General features: G+C 39.5%; 1 protein-coding gene across 3 annotated transcripts in view; it reads right to left on the bottom strand.

The window, feature by feature from the left end:
* Window positions 1-17,717, bottom strand: part of ESCO1 (establishment of sister chromatid cohesion N-acetyltransferase 1) — a 33,895-nt gene extending 16,178 nt beyond the window's left edge. For 2 of the 3 annotated variants that reach the window (XM_080339699.1, XM_080339701.1), the window contains exons 1-7: window positions 17,581-17,717; window positions 14,946-15,049; window positions 14,561-14,759; window positions 12,594-13,962; window positions 11,824-11,935; window positions 10,308-10,371; window positions 7,999-8,113 (exon numbers count right to left, since the gene is read on the bottom strand). In XM_080339699.1, coding sequence (XP_080195825.1) covers window positions 7,999-8,113; window positions 10,308-10,371; window positions 11,824-11,935; window positions 12,594-13,962; window positions 14,561-14,757 — 1,857 coding nt within the window. In that variant the 5' untranslated portion in view covers window positions 14,758-14,759; window positions 14,946-15,049; window positions 17,581-17,717. Of the gene's footprint in view, window positions 1-7,998; window positions 8,114-10,307; window positions 10,372-11,823; window positions 11,936-12,593; window positions 13,963-14,560; window positions 14,760-14,945; window positions 15,050-17,008; window positions 17,048-17,580 lie in introns of those variants that run through there. The other variant, XM_080339700.1, reaches the window with a different exon arrangement.
* Window positions 17,718-24,320: the final 6,603 nt, after the last annotated feature.

The raw sequence follows: 24,320 nt of genomic DNA, 5'->3' as shown, positions 1-24,320 counted from the left end.
AATTCGCAAGAAAACAGTTCACCTAAATTTACTTTTGTTTTCTAAGAGCTGAAAATATTCATAGTGAAAAAGCCAACTTTACAGAAGAAAGGACTTTGCAACACAGCAAAAGTGTTTACGAATCACTCAGTCTTCCAAGTACATCTAAGAGCTAGATGACAGCTCAGTTCTCCACACAACAGTAAATTGTATCACACAGTCATTATTGAAATCTAAAATGTAGGTATCAGTTTCTTCCCAAGAAGAGACTAAAAGTGCAACTGGCCAGACGAACTCAGAGTTCCACTTCTCTTTAGGGCACGTATACGGCAATCAGCCAAAAGAAAACAGCTGAATTCGAGAAGCCATTGCTTTAATAGTACTTCAATTTATGCATTCCTACTGTATACAGAAGGAGAAACTGGAGTACATTAATTTTCTGAAGGAAAAAGGAAATATGAACACTGAAGTTAGATTTGCAAAGTCAGAATAAGATGAGGTTTCTGAAGGTATAAAAATCCAACACATTTTACCTGCAGACTTCCTTTAAAACAGCAATGTAGTTCAAAACAAAGTACCCATCTGGCCACCAAAACATACTGCATTTCAAGGGTTTATACATGAAAGATGTAAAAGGGCCGTTCAGCAGGAAGGATGATGTATGGCGATTATCTTAAGATGAACCAATCAAACCAAACTTATTAATTCCTATTTTGAAAATGGATAACATATCCCCTATATCTAAGGTATGGTAAGTGAAGAAGAAGTCTACTTTCATGCTTGGAATATACTTCAAAAAATAAGTCACATAAATGAGAAAAATCAGCTACATAAACAACTCTGAAAACAGTTGGTACATATCAGTACTGAAGTAGGTCTCATGAAACATTTTCTGTTCAAACAATCAAGAAGCTAAAGGTATTTAAGCCAAAATAGCTATTAGCTTACCACCAAAAATATCAAGAAAAAAAAAAATCCTAGCTATGTAGGAACTAATAAAAAAATCTGGGGCAACAATATCCTCAAAATTGTCAGGCTTCCTAACTTATACATCTTGCCTTGTCCATACAGATGCTGTTTTGCAAGTGTCCAGGGAACAGATAATTTCCCTGGAATAGCACTGCCCTGTTGTATTTTACAGTCTGACTTGCTTGGATATTGCTGCTATTGTGGGTTTGTTTTTTAAAGATTTCACTGATATTAGTATTTTTACGTGCATCCAGTTGTATCAGTAGGCTACACACAGAGGTTAGTATTGAAAATCTGTTACGCAAATTATCAGAAAAAACACACTGTAGTATCTAAAGCAATCTTATAAACGTTGTAGCCCTAACAAATGCTGACTGTATTTTTTAGCAAACACTTTACAGTATCCTGAGGGTCATAAAGAACACAGCCTTTTTGTGTAACTGAAGTACTATTTCAAATCCATACCACAGTACATAATGCTTTAGGGAAAAAAAAAAAAATCCAGTACAGACTACAACTACCAAAAAAACCAAAAACAAAAACAAAAAAGCCAAACAGGACATGCAAAACAAAGTCAGGAATTATCAAGAATGCATAGAATGCATTTTTGTACTTTAACAAAACATCTACAGAATCTATTTTTAACCTGATGTCACTGCATAAGCAAAAGTGGAAAGGGCATGCATCAAGAGGGAAAAAGTGCTCCCAAACTAAAATACTGCATTAAAGGTTGCCAGTCCTTCCTAATGGGGAGGGAGGAAGGAACAACAAAAACCAAAAACAACCCAAGAACACCTTATGCATCACACATTAGAGTAAATAAAAACCTAAAACTGGAATTTTGGAGGCGGCAGGGGGGGAAAAATATATATATATATCTTCTCAGTGAATATCACATACTGGGTACTGGAGAATAAATTGCTGACTTGTCACAACTAGAAAAAGATGGAAGAGGTTCGACTCTCAGAACTTACAGAAATCTTTTTCAGAACAATATTTAGAAAATGTGGGGTTACAGGCAGAAAAATGTGTTACTCTGTTTAAAAATAAACACAATTTTCTACACAGTAACAATAAAGAGCAAGAATACTTTTATTTCCTAATCAAATTCTGCATGTGTAGATGGCAATTAAGCATTCCCGACATCTCAGGCAATCCTCATTAATATAAGCATGGGATAGACGAGATCCACTGTTTCAAGGCTAACTGCAACTGAACATTGTGACATGTTGCCTTAATCTCCAGAAGGGTTTCTTAATTCTGTGTTAGACGGAAAGAAAAGTCTTACCAACATCTTCTTTGAGAAGGTGCATGTCTGCTGATCCTCCATATGTGGAATAAGGAGCCCTGCAAGCAAAAAAGGCATTTGGTGCCTCTGTAGCAGATGAAAAGGGGCCCCCTTTTTTTTCTTTTCTTTTTTTTTCTTTTTTTTAATCTTTTCTCTCTTCAGGCACAGATTAGGTCACCTCCTTCTTGATTACCTAGTGTTAGTTAGGTGAAGATTATTTTTTTCTTCTAGTCTTTTCACAGAACAAAGAATAAAACCCAGCCATAGAAACAGGCAGGCTGGAAAGGTAATATAAGAAGAACAGGAAGGAACAAAACAAAGATTTTTGGGCTCTCCACAGAAAATGAAAAGGTCAAAGAATGCTATTTCAACAAAAGATGGATTCAAGATTGAAGCTGATGGGTAGATCCCCTTGCTGACCAGAAGGATCAGAAGACATGACCCAACTCAGAAACAAGTTTCACTTCAAAATGAAGACCGTGGTATTTAACAAAAAGAAAAACCAACCAACCACAACAACAAAAAATCACCAGTATCCATCTTTCTGAAAAGCTATTTTAGCCAAAGGATATAAATCAACTTGAAACTTTCAAAACTGTGATGTTTATTTAACATATTTGAAAAATGAAAATGAAGGGTCATTACCCATTATGAAATAATATCCTCATTGGTCACTAGCTAAAGCAATATGAAAAAAATGAGTTAAAAAATCTGCACAATATTTACAATGGACAATCAATCCATTCTCAACCCATATAAAAACATTATTCAAGAATATTACAGAGAATGTTCCAATGTGTACTGGTTTTGGCTGGGATAAGGTTAATTTGCTTCACAGTAGCTGTTATGGTGCTATGTTGTAGATTTCTGACCAAAACAGTGTTGCTAACACACTGATATTTTAGCTATTGCTGCACAGTGCTTAAACAGCATCAAGGCCTTCTGTTTCTCACTCTGCTGTGCCACTGAGTCGGCTGAGCATGCACAGAAAGTGGGGAGGAGAGACAGCAGAGACAGCTGACTACAACTGACCCCAGCTGTCCCACACGATATGACATCACGTTGATCAATAAAAGCTAGGGGGAAGAGGAAGGAAGGGGAGGACGTTTGGAGTTACAACATTTGTCTTCCCAACTGTTACACACGATGAAGCCTGGCTTTCCTGGAGATGGCTAAGTACCTGCAAGCCGATGAGAAGTAGTGAATGAATTCCTTGTTGCTGGCACACACAGCTTTTGCTTTACCTATTAAACTGTCCTTATCTCAACCACATCCCTTCTCCCCCATCCTACCTGAGGCGAGTACACAAGCAGGCGCACAGTGCCTAGCTGCCTGCCAGGGTTAATCCACAACACGTTTGTAGCCTTGGTGCCTGAATTCCTGTATCAGGTCCCCAGCTAACCTTACAAAACATTCTCACCTTCAGGACAAAGGACACAAAACACAACCACCAGAATTTGTTAGATAAAGCCGGGTTGCTGCAGTGACATAGAAATGGGAAGGAGTGATAATAAGAAAGGATGGTCATTACTGCCCCGCTAAGAGCAGAGCTATCCCCAAAGGTAAGATTTGTGTGGGAAGAATCATGACTTCTCTCAACTACCAAACTCCCTCCGCAGTCACTTCTGCAGTAACCACTGCCGCCTTGTTACTGGGATTACAGGAAAGCAAAGAGGTGGTAACTAATGTGAACAACAAGAGATTGCCCAAAAGCTATTCTCCAGTTCTTCAGAGAAATTGACAACCAGACAACCAGTTTAAGGAAGAAAACAGCAACTTTAAATGATAGCTATGTCACTTTCTTCAGTCTCATAAGAAATCACTTTTACACTTATTATTTCCACTAAGGATTCTGTTTTCAGCTTAAATAAAAACATTTCTTTCATATATTACCTATTTACATCAAACAGGAAACTATGTTCAAGTTTCACCGAAATATATGTAAGGAAATACTGAAGTATGATATCCAAATGAGTAAACTGAATTAGCATGCATATCACTTCCATGTATAGCACCAATTCAAACCTTAGAATCAAAAGCATCTTCTATCAAGCAACCCTGATCCACGCATTTGCTACAAAGATCATCTACATCTTACGGTCAAAATTTTGTCCTAGATCTGGCAGGTAAGCAGAATTTTTACAAGAAGCAAACAACTGACTTTCCTTGTCTTGGATAAAAAGCATATCTCATTTTAAGAAAATTGAAAACACATACTTTGCACATGTGTTGTTCTTTCCATTTCAGAAGTTAAAGGAACAGATGATTTCATATTCAAGTTCTCATATTTGCACATCAGATTCAAGTACTTGGAAAGTACACTTTCACTGCAATACTATATAAAACTTCCAACATGGAGCTTCACATAACCTGTCAACCTACCAACTGAACATTTAAATGAAGTGCAAGAGGGTACAGTTCACAAATATTCGGAACAGACTAATCTAAACACCATGTCATCAACTTGGAACATATTTTAGCCTCAATTTTAATTCCTTTGCTCCAGAAAAACAGATCATACTCTCCTCTGTCTGAACCTAAATCTTGGCCATCACTTCAAAAACCATTTTTTCCTGTCACCGTTTGTTTTACAAAGTTTGTTGCAGCATTAGATTCATTGCTGTTTTCAGCTGAAGTTCTATGCTCTGAAAAGACTTGCTTTTTAAGATGCGTGACAGCAAGCAAATCTGAAGAAAACAGAAAACTCATCTTTGATCTTAGTTGCACCTCTACAAAATGAAGATAATTTTATGTTTGAAAGCTGCTCAGATAACTAAATGATGCATACCAAGAAAGAAAATGGTGCAAGTACAGCTACTAAATATTTCTTCTACAAATGGATGTTGTATTGTTTTACTCCTATTACAGCCAAATAGTCTTAAAGCTTGTTAAAGATTATATTACTTGAGAAAAATAAAAAAATGAATCTATCATTATAGCAACTATATGGGAGAAGAAGAAAAGGTAAGATACATCTTTAAGGATTAAATATTAAAAAAAAAGCATATTGTGGAAAACAAAGACTAGTTTTACCATAACACCTCTCTAAATATAGCTCAGGAAATGAAAAGGTTAGAATACACAGACAATCTTGTAAACATCCCAGACTCTGGGGCTCAGATACTGTAAAGACAATTAAAAGGATAGATGTAAAACTTAAATACAAAAGACTACAAAAATTCAATAGCAAAAAAACAGCAAAAACAAAGATAGTGTATCATGTGGTGGGTCAAACCAAGCCCAACTAGTTTATACACTTTGGTTGCAAAAAGAAAAAAAGGATTCTGTACATACATTAAGATGGACTGGCTTGACAAATCTCCAAAAGAATCAGATCTCACAATAGAGCCCAAAATTGCAGCTTTCAGGCATTTAGTTTTTTAAAAAAGTATAACAAAGTGCAAGTTAAATGTTCCCTGCTAACAAGCATGACCTCCTAACTTTGCTCAAGGTAAAATAAGAACAATTAAACTACTTCTCATAATACAATGCACCAGAAATTTGAAATAAAAATGATTTCTAGCTATTGACTAGAATTTCTTTTACAGACACTGTAATTGCTAATTTAAGAGATTTGACTGTGTGTACTAAGACTGCTGTCTCTTATAGGAGAAAGTTCAACCCGAACAGCTTTTAAACCAAATGAATCTTTTCTCTGTTCTCAGAGGAATGTTACAGAAGTATATAAAAATATTTGAAAATAATTCCTAAACAAACAAAGCAAACAAACAAAAAAAAGTCCAGCCATTCAGAATCCACATTTAAGAAATTCACCATAGTTTTGCAAACAAAACTATTAATTACAAAATGCACCTTATTTTATTACATGCATTTGATCCCCAATTTTTTGAGTACTTGAAAAGCAAAGTCAAGTACTGTACAAGTTAATTGAGTGATTTTTCTTCTCAAGATGCTAGCACAAGCTATTCTAGACATAACTATGTCTTGTCTCCACAGTAACTGATGTCAAGGATAGTATTTTACAAAACAGCTTAACAAATATTTGGGTTCCTCTATATGTTTTGACAATGATAAAAGCAGTTTTCCCTCAGGTAAAAGAATAACAGAGCAATACCTTACCTAATACTTTCTCCCTAAAGCAAACTACAGGCATTACCAAAATGCACTTTCAACACAATAAAAAGCCCACTCTGAATTTGATGAAATCAAAGTGAATTAGATTTGTATGAAGTGCTGAAATATATTAGATATTATGAAGCTGTTACTTTCACATTTTAAAATGAAATACAGTACTCACTTGCACTTTGCAGAAATACACACAGAAGACAAGAAACTAGGCCTTTCCCGTTTTCCCTAGTATTCTTCATTGATGACCCATTCTATATGTTCTAAAATTTTGCTAGGTAAATAACTTAAAACTTTTACTGATAAATACCTAGGGAAAAATATTACTCTCCTAATTTAGGCTGAAAACAAGAATACTGCCAGCATAATCAAGTAGTTGCAAAAAAACCTCTTTGTATGAATACTGTAAAGACCCACACAACCTCTCTTCAGTAAGTAAGCAGAAAGTTATATATTTCTTCTTGTCAAAGATCCTAGGAACTCTTCAGTCAAGTTCTATTACTGTACGAGCAAAAACCAAGTTAGCTTTACTGAAATGAAAAGGAATATTCTTATAGATCTTTTAATATAGTCAAGATATTTAATCATGCATTTTAACTCTGTTAAATGCGTTTCAAAGCGACAACAGCTGAAATTCTTTTTAAATGTTAGATACAGCTCATTTATCATCCTGTGACTGGGCAATCAAGTGCCTAGATTTGTATAACTTCAGGAAAATCAAGGATACGTTTATCAACGTAGTTCTCAGAAGCTCTGATTTTAAAATATTTCAGTATGGATATAAAAGAGTATTCAGAATTCACCTGGTTTTACTTTAGTTAATATTTTTTGTGTGCATAATCCATATATTACATGAAAAAATCATAATTCAGCAAGACCACCAGTTATACTTGTGAGAGAGGCAACTTCATAAAAAGCTTACTACAGAGTCCTCCTCCCTAACAGCCTGGATTCCTCTCCTGCTGTAGCTTTCCAGCTCCAGCCTTTCATTTTTCAAGGATTACCTGATGCGTGGATTATTAAAAACATAAAATTCAATACAACCAAACAACTGCTCCACTATCAAGTTGCCTGATTCCACAATATAGAAAAACGACTGTGTTGCTCTCCTCCTCCTAATTTTGCATTTTCTTGTGTTAAAAGAAATACCTGCATTTGGTAGCTAATAGCAAAAAGGGTAAGAACAACTAACTACACTACTATTGCTGCTTAAATATCATGGTGAAAATGAGTACATCCACAGGAACATCTTTAAATTTGTCTCAGACCAATGGACATATGAATGATGCGGGAATAAAACTGTTTATATTAACTTTGCACACAATCTGCCTGATGCACCTCCCCCTATAATTCTGAAATTTTAAGAAACTGAGATTTTGCATCTAAGGCAAATTCCCTAAAACAACTGTATTCTTACTGAATAGCCATTCCATTAAAAAAATTAGAAATTTGTACTAACAAGAATCAGCTTTAAATGTTAAGTCTGTCTGCCACCATTTTTCCATCAACATTGAACGACAATCTAGTACAGGTTCTACTCTGACAAACCATTTACCATGGTAATAGTAGTACACATAAGTAATGAATTTTAGACAAGTTCAGAAAAACACAGCACTGGAAATTCAAAAGTAATTTCTTTGAGAAGCTATAAGCCTTACTAAAATAGTATTACTTACTATGATCAGCTGCTTATCACCATCTTTTCCTGCTTCTTTTAGCTTCTGACTATGTTCCTCAGATGACACGAAGTTACTGCATTTTGATGCTAATGAAGGATTTGACAATGGAACCCTTGAAATACAAATGTTTCACGTTAAAAAGGGACTGCTTATACAAGTCATCTTAGATAATCAAAGTCGTTGTGATTAGTATAACTAAACTTTAACGAGATGCACATCCAAGTTAATTGCCCAAAACACAATCCTATATATTTTAATTTGTAATTCAAACGAGAAAATAAGGAAATAAAAAGATAACAAAAAATCAGTTTGTAAGTAGTCTAATTACAATGTTTGTGGGTTTTGTTTTTTTATTTTTGGGTTTTGTTTTTTAATGACAAAAAATAAAATATAAAATTTATAACCAAGTGGGGAAGGTTAGTCACAACCATTAATACAAGCATTTAACTGAGGCATTTTCAGAGCACAACAGATGGTGCCCAATGCTGTGTATTTCTTAGGTAAGGTTTAGGTTTCTAGTTTCAGATATCATACATCAAGCTGCTAAAGCAGACCATGTAAATATTTCCACAAATATAAGTGGGCAATATAAAACAGATTTCATAAATCTTTCAAATACAATTCAAACTTATTCTCTTCTAACAGCTGGCAGTGAAGGGAGGGATAAGAGGACATGAGGAATAAATGGACGGATATAATGGGAATCTCACTCAGTTTAAGTTTCCCCTTGTCACAACTGAAAGAAACACTGGAAAGTACTATAACACATCAAAAAGGTTATTCTATGAACTTGCTACTATATTCAGTGGAAAAATAACATTAACTACAGGTTTGGATGAAACTTGTGGAGATCATCAAAGCGAAACACAGACGAAAATACTCGTACTTCAACTAGGTATTTACGTATTTTCTGTTTCTGAGCAAACTAAGGATATAGGGCCAAACACTTAATTGTAGCAGCTGCTGTAGTATATGTAGCAGGTTAACTCAGTGAGCTTTTTAAAAAATAAAAACTCTTGCCAGACATTTTTTAAATAGCATTTTTTGCGCTTTATCAGAGCTAATTTTCTTATTCCTGTCAGTGCCCCAAAATTTTCCTTAAGTAGCTTCTTCAAGGTTTGCCTTTTCCAGCTGCAACCTTTTCTTACAATGCCCTAAAGAGAGCTACACTACAGATATGCACATTACTCTGTGTTAGGGCAGGACTATCACAGAAAGAATGACGGCTTATAATCTTGGATAGCATATGGAAAGCAGGGTAAGAAAGCTCTCACAAGAAAAATATATCTTCGAACAACAGCAAAGCAATATGGGCTTGTTCAGCTAATAAAGTTAATAAAATTGTGTAGAAACCATAAAGCTGTGTGGCAGTTGAGAGTAAAAAAATGAAAAAAAATCAAAGTTAGTGTAATATTTATTGAAAAATCTAACAATAGTCATTTAACTAGTTTTACATCTACCTTACCACCCATTTTCTGTGAAATTCCGTAGTAGTAGAGTTTTTCAACATGTACAAAAGGGCTGAACAGTCAAAACTGCTAACCTGGCTTCAGATAGATGTACTGAAAATGAACTGCATCATTTCTTCTTATCTCCATTATGAATACAGAAAACAATATGGATATACTAACCATTGTGCCAACTATGTTGCTATTTGAGGTATCAAGTATGAAGAAATCATTGTCTTTAGCTTGTAACTGGCTAAAACCAGAGACTACGTCAGAATTGTTCAAAAACTACAACAGTCAACATGATCGAGGACAAAATGTAAATTTGAACTGTTAGTAGTAAGAACAATTTAGTTGGTTTTAAGAACAAGCATCATGTTTTATATGGCAGCTGACACCTTCATTTCACAGCAATCACAAAAAAAACCCCAAATTAAAACCCCTCTTCCCCATCTAAAAAGATTTTGTATAGACAAGACTCCCATAATTTAAGGATTAGAAAACTCTTCCAGAAGTGAAATAATTCAACAAGTGAGAAACCTGCAGTAAACTCTTCCTATACTCTCTCATCATCTGATTTGAGCAAGAGACCATTAGAAATGTCTTCCCAACTCTGTTAAGTTCTACTTCTTAAAACAAACATGCAGTCACAAATATCTTGCTTAATAATTTTCTTAACAAAATAAAAACATCCCTTAATAACTCGGTAAAATGAAAATCTGTTTTTATTTGAAATCTGTCACTTATTTGAAACTGAAAGTTGAGGCTGGGAGACAAAAGCACAGTTAGTCTTATAATAAAACCCCTCGTAACTCTATGGAAGGTTATTGTAATTTAATAAAGTAGGATATACTATACCTGTTCGCAGTTTCAGAAGTTTGATTTGTAAATGAAGTATGTGTCAACTGCTTGGGAGTCAAACCTAAAATTAATCAAAGATTACAACTTTATTATAAAGTTTTTAGTTGCAAAGGAAATTTGAGCTACACAAACAGTGCTTTGCAAAAGTATATTCAAGACAGTGTTGCCATTTGTTCATGGCTAATAAAAAAAGATGCAACCTTGAGGCAGTATTCCTGTGTTCCTCCACATATACTTAAAGTGCAATTTTCTTCAACATTTCCACAGCAGTTCTGCAGAGCAGTTTGCCAGCAGATAAATAAGGCCACTAGCGAAACTACATAGCAGTTTAAATCTGTTTCTAACGACCCCATACAAATAGCTCTATGTATAGTATTAGAATCATAAATGTACAGTATGTCTCCATCTGAGGTGTGTTCTATAACAATTAAGGAAAAGAAACAATGAAGAATAGCAAAAGAGAGAAAAAACCATTTTTTACAGTCTCTAACAGTACAGTTGGAGTATTTTGCCCTTCAAAATTACCTTATAATGGCAGGGAAGAAAAAAAAAAAAAAACAAAAAAACCAAAACAAAACAAACCCCAACCAACTAACAACAACAAAAAGCAACCAAAGAAAAGAAAAAAAACTCAAACTCCAAACACAACCAAGAATCAAAACCCCAACACAACTATTTAGTAAAGCTAAATAGTTAAACAGTACACTAAAAATCAGGTTCAAATTAAAAAAAAAAAAAAAGCACCAGTCAAAAGTCAAACGAAAAACCCCAACAAACCAAAAACCTGGAGGCAAAAGGATGAAATATCAAGAGGGAAGTTAATGAAGAGCTATGTTAGTGATCCATCAATAATATTTCTTAGTCAAATATACTTGTGTCAAAATATTCACATCACACTTATCATAACATTTGACAAACTGCATTCACAGGCTGACAAATGAAGGCTATGTAATAAAAACAAGAGTGTGATTACTCAGTCCATAATTTGGTCAAGATGGAGTAGAACAACTTAGGAGAAAGAAATGCAGACACTTATTCAAAGGAAGCAGTAACCAACAGAGAATCCTTAACAAATCGATCCAAGACAAGAACTCAATTGAAATATGGAAGGTTTACTATTTTATTACAAAGAAAATGAAAGGATTTGGTTAGGTTTTTTTCTGTTTGTTTCTTTTTAAAGTTGTCGCTCCACTTTTACTCAAACAGAATAGTTAAGCATTAAAATACTCATGCATAAAACATAAAAATGCACTAAAACAAGAGCCCAGTAGAAAAACAGACACATCTTTCCCGCCACACAGTCCAGAGATAAAAGGATGTCCATTGCTATCATACTGAAATGGCCACGGGTGTGACACACAAAGAAATATGAAAACCCTGGTCAACAGTTCCAATCCCAGAAGTCTAGTTCTGCACCAACTGTACCTTATTCTGTAAAGCACTCCCCAAAAGGAAGACTTATGATTCCCATACAACTGGTCAGAAGAAGAGGAAAAATTAATAATAAAGTTACCTTGAGGTTCACTTTCTCCTGGTTCTTTTTTAAATTGTTTTGGAGGTTTAGCAGCTGTGACATACTTTACTGGAGAACTTTCTGGACTTGATTCCAAATGTAATCGAAAGTTCTGAAGAAAACAGAAAATATTAAATAAAAAGCCCAAACTATTTAATGCCTCTAACCTATTAACAAAATCACTGAGTTAACTAAGTATTAACATCTTGGATACAGCACCAGTTTTCTGATTCCTACATTATTTTAAGCAAACAAAATGCAACTGATTAGCTAGTCCATATTGAAGTTTGTGGTATTAATTTTGAAAAAAAATCTTTTTCATTTGATATATAAGCTTATAAAATACTTCATATGGAACACTTTTGTCCTTAAAATCTTCAATTTTAATCAAAGGTCACTCAGATAGAGAACACTTTGTTTCCCCTCTCATTTCTTTTAATACACCTTTTCAGAATAGAACAGCTATGCAAGCTTAAGTCATTAAAAACCATCCATATGAATCTGTACAGTCTTCAGCTCCAGCAGAAAATTTTATCGATCAACATTTCATTAGCTACAGAATTTAGGATGATGGAACAAATTCATTTTCTAGCTTACTATCATCCTGTTTATGACAACACACCAGCAAAGGATCTTTAATACACTCAAAAATTCTAAGTTACTGTAAAATAAAGTAATTGTTAAAACAAACTTTCTAAGCACGTCATTCTCAGAAAACAGAACAGTTTGAGAACACCCTCCCGCCATACGGCATCATTAAAATGACTTACCTCATCTGGTCTTGACTCACATAAATGTTTTGTCAAATTGTGCAACAAACCATTTTCTGCACCTCTCTTTGTGGGCTGTTTTATTTCCAATGTCACTTCTTTAACTTCAATTCTTTCAGATGAAGGATCTGATTTCTCCTGTACACAAGTTGCACTTTCATTCTCAAAGAGTCCTGTTACTGACAGCTTGTCTTGTGCCTTCGAAAGCTCCGCTTCTGTAGCTATTTGACTTGCCTCTGAAACTTCAGTGTAATCTTTTAACAAAGGAAGCCTGGGGACATTTGCAGAATTTAAGTTACTTTGCTTAATGTTACTAGCTTTCAGTAATTTAATTTTGGTCCATTTAGAGTTTTTGTTTGAGGAGTTATTTCTACCATTCAGAGTGCATTTAACAGGCATTCCTTTTTTGCTAGGGAAAAAACGTTTGCATTGAGTACTTTGACTAGCTTCTTTCTGAATAAGCATTTCACTTTGTTGAAACTGTACGCTGGCATGCTTTTCTTCTGTTTTGCTACACTCAGCATTAGGGGAATCTTTTTTCACCTCTACTGTATCAGACTCAATCTCACCTGCGATTTCTTCACAAAGTTCAAGGATGCTTACCCTTTTGGATTTCACATCATTCTCTGGCTGATCAGCCACATTTATTTCACTTACAGATGGCTGTGAAATCTTTTTTGGTTTTGTACTGTTTTTTACCTTCTGATGTATTTGTTGCTTTTCATTAGTTACTGTCTTAGAATTTGGCTTAAGAGAATCTGTTTCCACTTTCTTTGTGTTACTAGGAATAGGAGATACAGGGCCCATTAGGTCTTTCTTAACTTCCTTAAGACTCTCATCAGGACCTGATGATCCTTGAAGGTTTTGTTGAAAGTTGTTCAAATTATCATTTTTATTGTCTGCTTTACACTTTTTCTCTTTCAGAGACCTCGTCACTTCTACATGTATTTCTTTGTTCTCATTTGTATCATTTGGCTTTGGTTTTGTGTTTTTCTGTTCCGTTTTCTTTCCAGCAGATTTAAGTGGTTTTGCTGCAACATTCTGAGCATGTCTTCTTGCCTGGCTACTTTGTTTAACTTCCGAAGCTTTTTCTTCTTTAACTTCCCTGTTGCGCAGGGATCTTGCTGGTACTTGTACATGTGTTAACTGCTGCAGTCTCTGTGATCTTCTCATTACTGGCTCATTTGGTGCAATTATGCATTTTGACTTAGGAATTTCTTGCACAGATTTTTTCTGGCATGCTTCCTTACTTTTTGCAGATTTAGGCTGCTGTTGGACCTTTTTGTCAGGAATTGTTTTATTATTTGAGTTGAATCCCGATGATCTTGTAGTCATGCGCGTTCCTTGTTCAGGTTCATTGGTGTTGTCACTGAAAGATTCAAATAATTATTTTTTCAGCATCCAAAAAGTAGAATTTGTCATAAGACTCTTATCATTCCTGCTAGCCTCTATCTCAAACCTTTCTTTTCTTTTTTGAAACACTATTGCTCCCTCTATTTTGAAACAGTATTGCTCCCTCAATACTTATAGAAGATTTTTTTCTAGAATCATTCCAAATAGACTTCTTTTCCACTTGGTTACTCTTAAGTGTAGTACTTAATATTTTTTATGCATGGCAAGACTGATCTATGAACCACAGATGAATGCTTTTTAATATCTCTAGCAGTTTTTAATTGTTGACATTTGTGGATTTCAAATGATGTATCAGCTAATATAGTATTAGATTTATTTTTACTTCAGAATCTTTTTTTTTTTGGAGGAAGGCTTTCTGGATTTCGAGACACTAATATGATTCCAGAGAAAGACCATGTAACAGATATCACAATCATTTAAGGCTGATCTTCCCACTAGTACTATTTAATTATTTAGCTGTATATTTGACTCAAATTCATTCTGCTTAGATTGTTTCTGCACTAATTTAGTCTAGGAAGATAACCTAGAAAAATTACTCATTTTTTGCCACTGACCTGTTTGATTTGGCAGAGGTTTTGAGTACAGTTTTCTCCTGCACTGCACACTGATTAGGCTTTGATTTATTTGAGACATGTTTTATATCTGACACCTCCTTTTCCTTCTTCACTGATGACGGTTTGCTGTTCTTGTCCAGCTTTGGACGTTTAGCAGAAGGCTCTACTAACATCGACTTCCTTTTCTGAGCTGCCATTTCTGTAAGAAACAATAGTTGATTCAGCTTTTAGAATCTCTGTCAGTTAATATAACCGAAGATTTGCGTGTTTTACAAAATAAGGTAACTGATACTTGGCTCTCCTTTTAGGGGCAGACCATGCTAACTGTAATCAGAAAGCAAATCATAAAAGTAATCTCAAATCAAATTACGTTTATTTTACTTACAGGTTTTTACAAGCGGCAATCGATGTTTAGGCCAAAGCAACTTGTCAAGGTGTGCCAAGAGCATTCCTTATGTATACGCTTACAAACAGGATGTTTCATGCCACCTATGATAAATAAAACATGTTCATGAGGTAAGCACTTTATTAACTTCCTTGTCCGACTCTGAATTTGGCATTCCCACCCTCTTTCATCCCCTCAAACAACGCTTAGCTTTAAAATGTCTTTGATAATCAATTTTAACAAATCCTACAAATTTTCTTTCCATATCCAACAATTTTTGGCATTTTGTTGTCTTAAGCATTACCCTTTTGCATTTTTCCAGAAAACAGTACGGTGCTCTCTTTCATAGCACGCAAGAAAGTGAGCCTGCTGTCTGTCCTGTGCCTCACAGCAACAGTGAATAAATCCATTAGACTACAAAGTTTTCATGGTTGCTGCTGCAGAACTTCACAGACATCAGCAACCACCTATAACTGTTCCTTCTAATACGACACAGTGCAAATCAGAGACAGAAAGCCTAGAAACTAACATTATTTGAGACATTTGCCTTGGGCAGTTAAAGACGATGTCTTCAGGAGCACTGAAATGACGTTAAGGATGCAGAAGTTAATCTGCACAAGAGTCTGAAAAGTAGCAGAGATCCTCAGTAGAAGCTCTTCACAGATTCAGTTGATCACGCCTTTCACACCTATTTGTGGCTTCTGAAATTTTTAAGTTCTCTTATTCAAAGACACCATTTTTGTATTACGGCACAATTGTTCAGCCAAGCCTCACTAATACATTTTTAAAATGAAGTTTACTGGAAGACTCAGTGCTCAGAAATTCTGTATCACTTTTTGAAGCCAAGAATTACCTATGAATTTTTGCCACTGACAGACTGACAAAGAAATATTTCTATAACAAAACTGTAACATTTTTGAAAGCTTAACTAATCTGATGTTAAATTTGACAGATTTTAAGGTCAAACAGGAACTTTAAATTACCAGTTCTATAACACAGACCAGATACTTTCATTTAGGTACTACAGTAAGCCTTTCAGTATTGACAAATCCATGTTTTTGTCTAACAGTTTGAAAGATACTTACATTAAGCTCCTTTTAATAATTACTCATTATCCAAAATGGAAAAGTAAAGAGCTGTACTTTTGCTTTTCTTTCTGACTCTTAATTGTCCTTAACCCCATTTTCATTTATCCACTCTTTCATGAAGACACTTCTAACCATGCAAGACTGATAACGCGCAAATTCCAGACAACAGTGCTGTCTTCTGATCTTCTCCTTTAAAGAAGCTGCATGACCAGCAGCTCATATTTGAGATAGAATTAAAGAATATATCCAGGGAAGAAATCTCTAATAGCACTTTTCATAGTGCTATTTCTGTGTTTCTCCCTAAGGAGCAGGTAATAGAATTTGTATGTCTTACTTCTAATGGCTCACGAGCTCCATGGCATTTAGCAAGCCTACAGGTTTCCACTAGTGAAAGATTATCCACCAGAAACACAGTATAGCCACTCACACTGAAAATAACAACCCTAGTTGCTCAATAAGTCTTCAGTCTTAGCTTAGTTTAGAGCACCCCATCGACTCACAGAATTTGAGAGCACCATGACACACACTGAATACACCCAGACCTTCCTGGGTTTTTTCCAGACATCTACAGACATTACTGTCACTTTGAGCCACATGACATGGCATACTCAAGAAAGACTTTCAAGTACAAAACAGAAAACATAATCCTTCCCTCACCCATATTGCTTCTCAGGACGCTGACAAATATACTCTCCTCCCACAAAGCGAACTAGCTCTTTAATAGTCATTTCTTTCCTACTGATACTTTGCACAGCAAAGCAAGGACTTTTCCTGACTTTCAAGAACTGGCAGTTTCTTCCCTGAAGAAGTCCCCTCTAGTAAAAGCCAGGTTATGGATAGAAGGGAAGACGTGGAATTATGAGAACAAACTACACAAAACCCAAAGGTTTCGGTGCAAGAAGCAGAGGAAAAACAGCTGCACGCAACTCCCACACCCTCGAGTCCTTAAAGCAGAGGCTCAGACTGGGGGCCCACCTGCTTGACAGGGCGCTGAGGTCTCACACACGAGCCTCCCCCACTGACTGCCACGGCACAACCCCGTGCCCCGCCACCTTAACTCCCGGCTGAGACCCAGGACGGAACTCGAAGGAAGAAAAGGGAAGGCCTCCCGGTGTCATCCGCCCCAGCGCCCCGCCGTGACAGCCCTTCTGGAGCAGGGCCTGGCAGGGAACCCCTACACCCAGCCGAGCGTTCCTCAGGCCAAGGCAGGCGCCACCGAGGGGCACGGCGGAGGCTGCGGAGAAGAGGCCGTGCGCCGCAGGGCGCCTCCCCCAGCTCCCGCTCGGCGAGCGGGTATCGCCGCTCACTCCCACCGCGACCGCGGAGACGGCGGCGGCCGCAGGCAGGCCCGGGCCCGGGCCGCGGCCGGCGAGGCAGGCCCGAGGAGGAGACGCCGGCCTTTCGGCCCCGGGCGGGGGCAGACGCCACCTCTCCGCGCGAGGACGGGCTGGCGGTCACGGCGCGGGTGGCGGAGCTGACGGGAGCCCTCGGTGCCCAGTGGGCAAACTTCCCCACAGCCCCAGCTCCGGCGCGAGCCGGCCGCTTACCTCGCGCGAGTGTCAGCGACGTGCCGGCAGCGCGAGCCGCCCTCCTCGCCCGGCTCGCCAGCTGGGGGGGAGCGGGGGGGGGAGGGGGGGACGGGGAAGCAGGGGGCGGGGCGGAGGCGAGCGACGACGGGGAGGGGGAAGGGGGGGGCGAACGCGCACGCGCTCGCCGCCAGGGCGCGAGTGCGTGAGCGGGGGCGCGAGTGCGTGAGCGGAGGCGCGCGCGCCTTTCCCGTTCCCCCCCTGCCCCCCCTCCCCACGAAACGGCGAGCCCGAGCCGCGAACCTGCCCACATCCGGGCACCCGGGCAGCCCCGCCCCCGCCGCCGCTCGGACCCGCCCCCCATCCCCCGCGCTGGAGACGGGACACGGGGGTACGATGTCGTGTGCGCGTGCGCAACGGGCCCGCAGGTTCAGCGGCCTGTGAGAGGGGAGCGGGACGGGCGGGGCCGCCGCACCGCCCAACCACAGAATCACAGAGTGTCAGGGGTTGGAAGGGACCGCGAAAGATCATCTAGTCCAATCCCCTGCCGGAGCAGGAACACCTAGATGAGGTTACACAGGAAGGTGTCCAGGCGGGTTTTGAATGTCTCCAGAGTAAGAGACTCCACAGCCTCCCTGGGCAGCCTGTTCCAGTGTCTGTCACCCTCACTGTGAAGAAGTTTCTTCTCATGTTTAAGTGGAACCTCTTGTGTTCCAGTTTGCACGCATTACCCCTTGTCCTATCATTGGTTGTCACCAAGAAGAGCCTGGCTCCATCCTCATGGCACTCACCCTTTACATATTTATAAACATTCATGAGGTCGCCCTTCAGTCTTCTCCAAGCTAAAGAGCCCCAGCTCCCTCAGCCTTTCCTCATAAGGGAGATGCTCCACTCCCTTCATCATCTTTGTTGCCCTGCGCTGGACTCTCTCCAGCAGTTCCCTGTCCTTCCTGAACTGAGGGGCCCAGAACTGGACACAATATTCCAGATGGGGTCTCACCAGGGCAGAGTAGAGGGGAAGGAGAACCTCCCTCGACCTACTAACCACCCCCATTCTAATACACCCCAGGATGCCATTGGCCTTCGTGGCCACAAGGGCACAGTGCTGGCTCATGGTCCCAGTTTCCCCGTGGGACTCGCTGTCTGTCCATGGGGCAGGGGGTCTGTCCCCAGCAGGTGCCCGGTGCTGCCGCCGTGCTAACCAGCCTGGCAGCTTTATCTCACTGGTTCAGCCCTGCCGGACCAGCTTGGGCCCGTGTCAGCGTTAGGCTGCTCTTCTGTCGAAAACAAGGGGCAAAGCAGCGCTCCATGCTGACAGGCCCATGGTGATGAAGTGACTTATGTGGTGGCCCGTGTTGTGTCAGTGACACCTCATGACTGGCAGTGGTAGCTAAATGCAAAGTGAGAAATCTCTCCTTGTCGTATTCTGGTGGTGGTGGTGGCAGTACAGCGCTATGTGCCCACAGCAGCATTTCCTAAGTGTGCATGGGCTGCTTCCCACCAATGTGTTTAGAAATCCCTCCAAAGATGGGTTTGGTGCTGTACTGGAAGTGACCTCCATTCTGACACCATCTTTGGAAAATTCTCTAAGGATACAGAGAGATGTTTTGTGGTTGTTGGGGATTTCCTGCTGACTGGCTTTGCTTCAGGTGCACAGACAGCAAGCAGTCAGTCTCGTTAAGGCAGGTCCAGCGTTGTGCCAGTGTACACTCGCTTGAGTGTAAAAGCAGGACAGACGCTTGTCTGTATCTCAGAGACTGAAGAGGCTTGTTGGATATGTCCTGGTTCTGTGCAGCGTCCCCTTTTTCTCTCCAGAGCAATGAGTTCACTCAGTGAACTGCTTTTTTGAGTCCAGTCTGCTTCCCAAGCTTGGTAGTAACCCTGCAGAAACCAGCTAGGCGTTTTAAAAGCTGTATTCTGAGCTGTGTTTCTATAGCATAACCACATATTTGTGATTTTTTTTCCCCCATTATCTGGGATATTTCAGTTCTTGCTACACTGGGTAATGGATTTGTGTGTCATCTAACCTTATAGGCTTCATTGCCTCAGGATGTTTCCATTCCTGAGCTTATGTCTAAGATGACAAGTAAGACAAGTTCTGAGCAGAAGAAGGGGAGCTGGGGATCTGGCACCCACACCAGTGACATACCTGTCCAGACCAGCTTTAGTCTAGTCCTGCGGATGCAGTGACTGCCAGGGTTGGAATGCCTTGGGTATGTTCTGGGGATGGATGTGTGGGTTTGGTTTCCTTCAAAAGGAATCCATTATGCACACTCCAGGAGCCTGCATGACAAGTGGGAGCAATCAGAAGGTTTCCTTCAAAAGTGTGCTCCTGATACTAACTAGAATACTAATGTAGAGACGTCTTGTGCATTCCTAGTGCATTCCAACCATATTACCAGGCTGGGGCTAATCTGACACACATCCTACCTGAAATGCATGTATTATGTGTGTCAGGATCTCAACATTAAGTAGCTTTGCTGTCCTGGTCCACTCCTGTCAATAGGTCCTACTTGTTAATATAGACACAGTCTCAGCTTATTTGACTGCAAATTTACCTAGTGATGTGTATACATCACTACATCCAAATGACTGGAGAACAGCATGATGAACCTTGGCATTAGCCAACCAATAAATGACCATGAAAAATGTTAGGAGTAAAGTTTTTGAATGGCAGCATGTGACAGGGTTTCTCCCAGAGGTTCTGTGCAGATTTCTGGTTACAGTTTGTTGATCTAACAGACAGAGACCACACAAGTATTTTGGTACTTGGAAGCTACACGGCATAGACATTCTGCAGATACTCTTTTGTTAATGTCTGAAGTATTTTAGAAGTGGTTATTTTGATTTTCGTAATAAACTTTGTAGGCCTTTTTAATAATCTTCCAAAGATTGTATTGATTTTTGTAGCTATTACATTTATAGGATTAATTGTTGGAAATTGCATTCAAGTTGCTGGATAGATTTTTTTTTAATATAGATCAAATTACCTGGAGATATTTTGTTCTGCCTGTACATTTTTTTGTCTCTTTATCAACTTAAACAAGGAACTGCCTTCCTTGATAAGTCCTCTTTCTGGATACACTTCATTGAAGCACAGTTTGTCCTAGACAAACGGGAATTTTTCAGCAGCTGCAGTTTTTAAAAAAGCTGATAGGAGGAGATGTTATTTATAAGTCCTTGTAGCAACTCCAATTTAATGCATGATAATCTGCTGTGACTTTAAAATGAACACAGCAACATGTGGTCTCCTGCTTTCCTACAGTAACCTACAGGATACTTTCCAGATGAAGGATATTTTAATCACTGGGTTGCCTGTAAATTTCCTGGAGGATGATAAAAGCATTTCTTTATGTTATCACTAAGTTTGTAAATTTAACATGATGTTTTTCCAATCCTCTCTCTTAGGAACATGAAGCAAGTAAACCTAGATTTTCTCACATCCCTCTGTGGAATAGTAATTTTCTGTTCAGCAGGCAAGTAGTAAAGAAGCAGCCATTCCTATAAAGCATTAAATTACGGAACTTGGGAAAACTCAATTCATGGAGTGGAAGGAGTAAATTTCCAGTTTTCCACAGAAGGTGGCAGCATTCCGAAGCACTGATGTCAGTATGAACTTGGTCGCAGAAGTCACTTTGCTGGAAGAACACAAACTTTACAGAAATTTATTCTCCTCAGAAGTTGCAGCGCATATGAACAAGAGTGCTCAGCCACAGATTTGCTGTAGAACTAGGGGACCTAGGGAGGGAGGAGAAACTGCATTCACATGGATGGAGTGTGTAGATAGGACATATTTAACCCCCAAAGGATTCTATGTTAATATTAGCCTTGTTTACCACTACTGCTGGAGTGCCTCCTGTCTGCAGCTGAGTGAAAAATGACTTGCTTCTAGGTTATTCCTTTTTTGACAGGAGCAATATCTCAGTTGATATATGGATCATCCACTATTTGCAGAGTGCTTGGTTAGGTTGCAGCTTCGGGAGATGTAGTGACCCTGTGTAAGAGCTGACTGTCACCATAAAGGGGAAGCCTTTCCCATTATTTTTTCCACTTTCTTTCCTCACTCTCAGCAGTGTTCTTCAGCTTCTTACTTTATGCCACCCTCCTTCTAGCACCTGAGGACCAAGCAAATTTAACTTACTGAGCGAGCAAAAAATTAATCCAGTGGAAAAAATGGATCTCATTGTGCCAGAGCAAGAAATGCTGAGAATCATATGACTAGAATCAGGGAGGATAAGAAAAAGGGGAGGGGGAAGGGCAAGCTTTCCCCTTTTGGCATGAGGGAGCTGTTAACATTGGCAGCTGCTTGTGAAACTGCAGGCTTAGCCACATAGAGGATTGAGCTCTTGATCCCAAACTCAATCACAGCAGTCCTGCTGGCACACAGACCTTGCAGCCCCATTTGACATGCAAACACACTCCCAATCTACCCTACTGCTTATCAGACATCTCTGAGCAAGCAACTGGTGACTGACAACCAAGAGGCAGTAGGTGCTTAAACCTTTCAGCTGTGATTAACCCTGAAAGTACTCGTAGTGCACCAGAAGAGTGCCTCGGACAGGTTAGCTAAGGCCACGTGAAGCTGATTTAAACTCGTGGTTTGCTAATCACTAAATGTATAGAAATCCTGTAGGGAACTAGAAGAGCAACTGATGCAGCATAGGGCCCTGATTTCCATCCATTCAGCAGATTCAAAAAGTCCTTCTACCCTCATCCAGGAAGAAGGGAGAGGGTGGATTTTTGTATCTCCAGTAGAAAAAAAAAAGACAGAAAAACTGGATCCCTCAGAGCAAGAGGTGTTTGCCAGTGAAGAACTGCTGGCTGTTGTGGCTACTGGTGCATCTTGCAGATTTTTCTTCTGTTGGAATGAAAACTAAAAAACCAAACCAAAACCATAGTCAGGGGATTCCGAATCACCACTAACTGTGGGGAGTTGATCCAGCATGTATGCTGGAGGTGTGTGGAAAGCATCCAGGGACAGTCTCTTGGTCTTTTTCACACCTACCTTCTTTCTTCTTCACTGTCTTGAGCATTATAAGGCTCTTTTTGACCAGCTGGCATCCTGAGATGAGAACCACAGCACATAGCTCAGGCTGAAGGGTGCCTGTGCGTGATGGCAACTTGGTGACTCAATGAATGAATGTTCCCTCTTTTTTTCACAGGGCAATGGTGAATTGAGCTGAAGTGGCCTAGTGAGGGAGAGCGTGGTGTGCTTGCTCATGAGTACCATGTGCAGGTCTGAGTCGTGTGCATGAGCCAGGTAGTTGTAGGGGAAAGAGCCAGCTCCCCTGTGAAATTCCTGTGTAAATGGCACAAGGGACAACAGGGATTGGAGAGTGCCCTGACTACCTGGAGTTAAAGAGCTTCACAGGAGATCTAGCTGAGAAAGCAGGGGGGCCGTGGTGAAAATGGGCAGGAGGGTGTCAGAGCTGGTGTTTTGTTTTGGTGTTTTGCTTTTTGCAGGGAGGCAGGAAAAAGCTGGGCTGAGACTTTTCCATTTTGCTCGTGTGCTGAATGTGAGACCTTTTGCGGGGGAGGAGGGGAGCAGGGATAGAAAGGACTATAGGTAACTACATCTGGAGGGAAGCCTGGCAGCTGGTTTGCAGAGATTTGGGGCCAGGCCAGACAGCTGGCTATATATGTGATGCATAGGGGTCCAGGCAGTTACAGAAAAAGGGAAGGAGGCTGTTGTTTGAAACACTTGGGAGTTTCTGAGATAAGCAAGCTGCTTCAGTTTGTTGACTTGAAGGGCAGAAACAGTTGACTACTAGATCTCAGTTGAAAATAGCAACGTGCAGCAAGGAGGCAAGGAAAAGCTTCTGAAGTGTGATACTCAGTGTCATACTGACAGGACCATGATGACCTGCCTGGAGTCACCAGCACTTTACTGACATTTTCTCATGACCGTCTCCTATAGAGTTGTACGCTGTTCTCCACAGCCCATTCTGCCAAGTCTTGTAAACTGGTCTGTTATACGTCCTGGTTTCTAAAAAGAGCATGAATCCTTCTCCTGCTTAGCGTGAAATGTATACCATGGGATAGTTTCTGTGCACTCATAGAAACCATATTTTTCTATTTGAAATTTGAAGTTTTTCTAGGTCTATTTGGCAAGAGTAGGCATATTAAATTACACCTTAAAATTTCGGTCTTTATGATCTGCTACTAAGACAGCTAATATCACAGACAGTTCCTGAGTGACTGAAGGTCTCACAGATAAGAACAGGACCTTGCATTGACTGCAAGAGCAAACTGAGAAGAGGTGGATGTTCTGGAGTACTTAAATAGTATGTACTGTTTTGAGCAGGTAGGTTGGACTAGACAATCTCTAGAGGTCCACTCCAACTTCAACTACTATGTGATTCTGAACTAGGAAGAAAGTTTTCCTTAAGATGTGTCTGCAAACTTTGTGACTTGGAATTTCATCTTCATTATACTGCGTCTTTCCAATAATGAGTACATTGACAACAAACAGTTTTCCCTCACCTTCAACATTTCATATCCCTGTTGCTGTCTGGAGACCCTATGAATTCATGCTGTTTTGGAGAGAGGGCACATTTTGGAGTCAGTTTTGGCTCACTGGTGAAACTGTGTACAAGGTACAAAGCAGTTACGTGGCAGAATGTTTATGGCATTTCTCGCTAGCTTGTGTGTCCTCTGCAAGAACTGAGATGTCTGTGTTGTATGTTTCAGAAAATCTGACTGGGAAAGCTTGAAGATAATCCATAGTAAAATTTGATTGTTGCCACTTTGTACACTGTGCC

This window comes from Nesoenas mayeri (assembly GCF_963082525.1).
Source record: "Nesoenas mayeri genome assembly, chromosome: 2".
Lineage (NCBI taxonomy): Eukaryota > Metazoa > Chordata > Aves > Columbiformes > Columbidae > Nesoenas > Nesoenas mayeri.
Note: the sequence above shows the minus strand (reverse complement) of the source record. Positions and strands in the feature narration are given on the sequence as shown.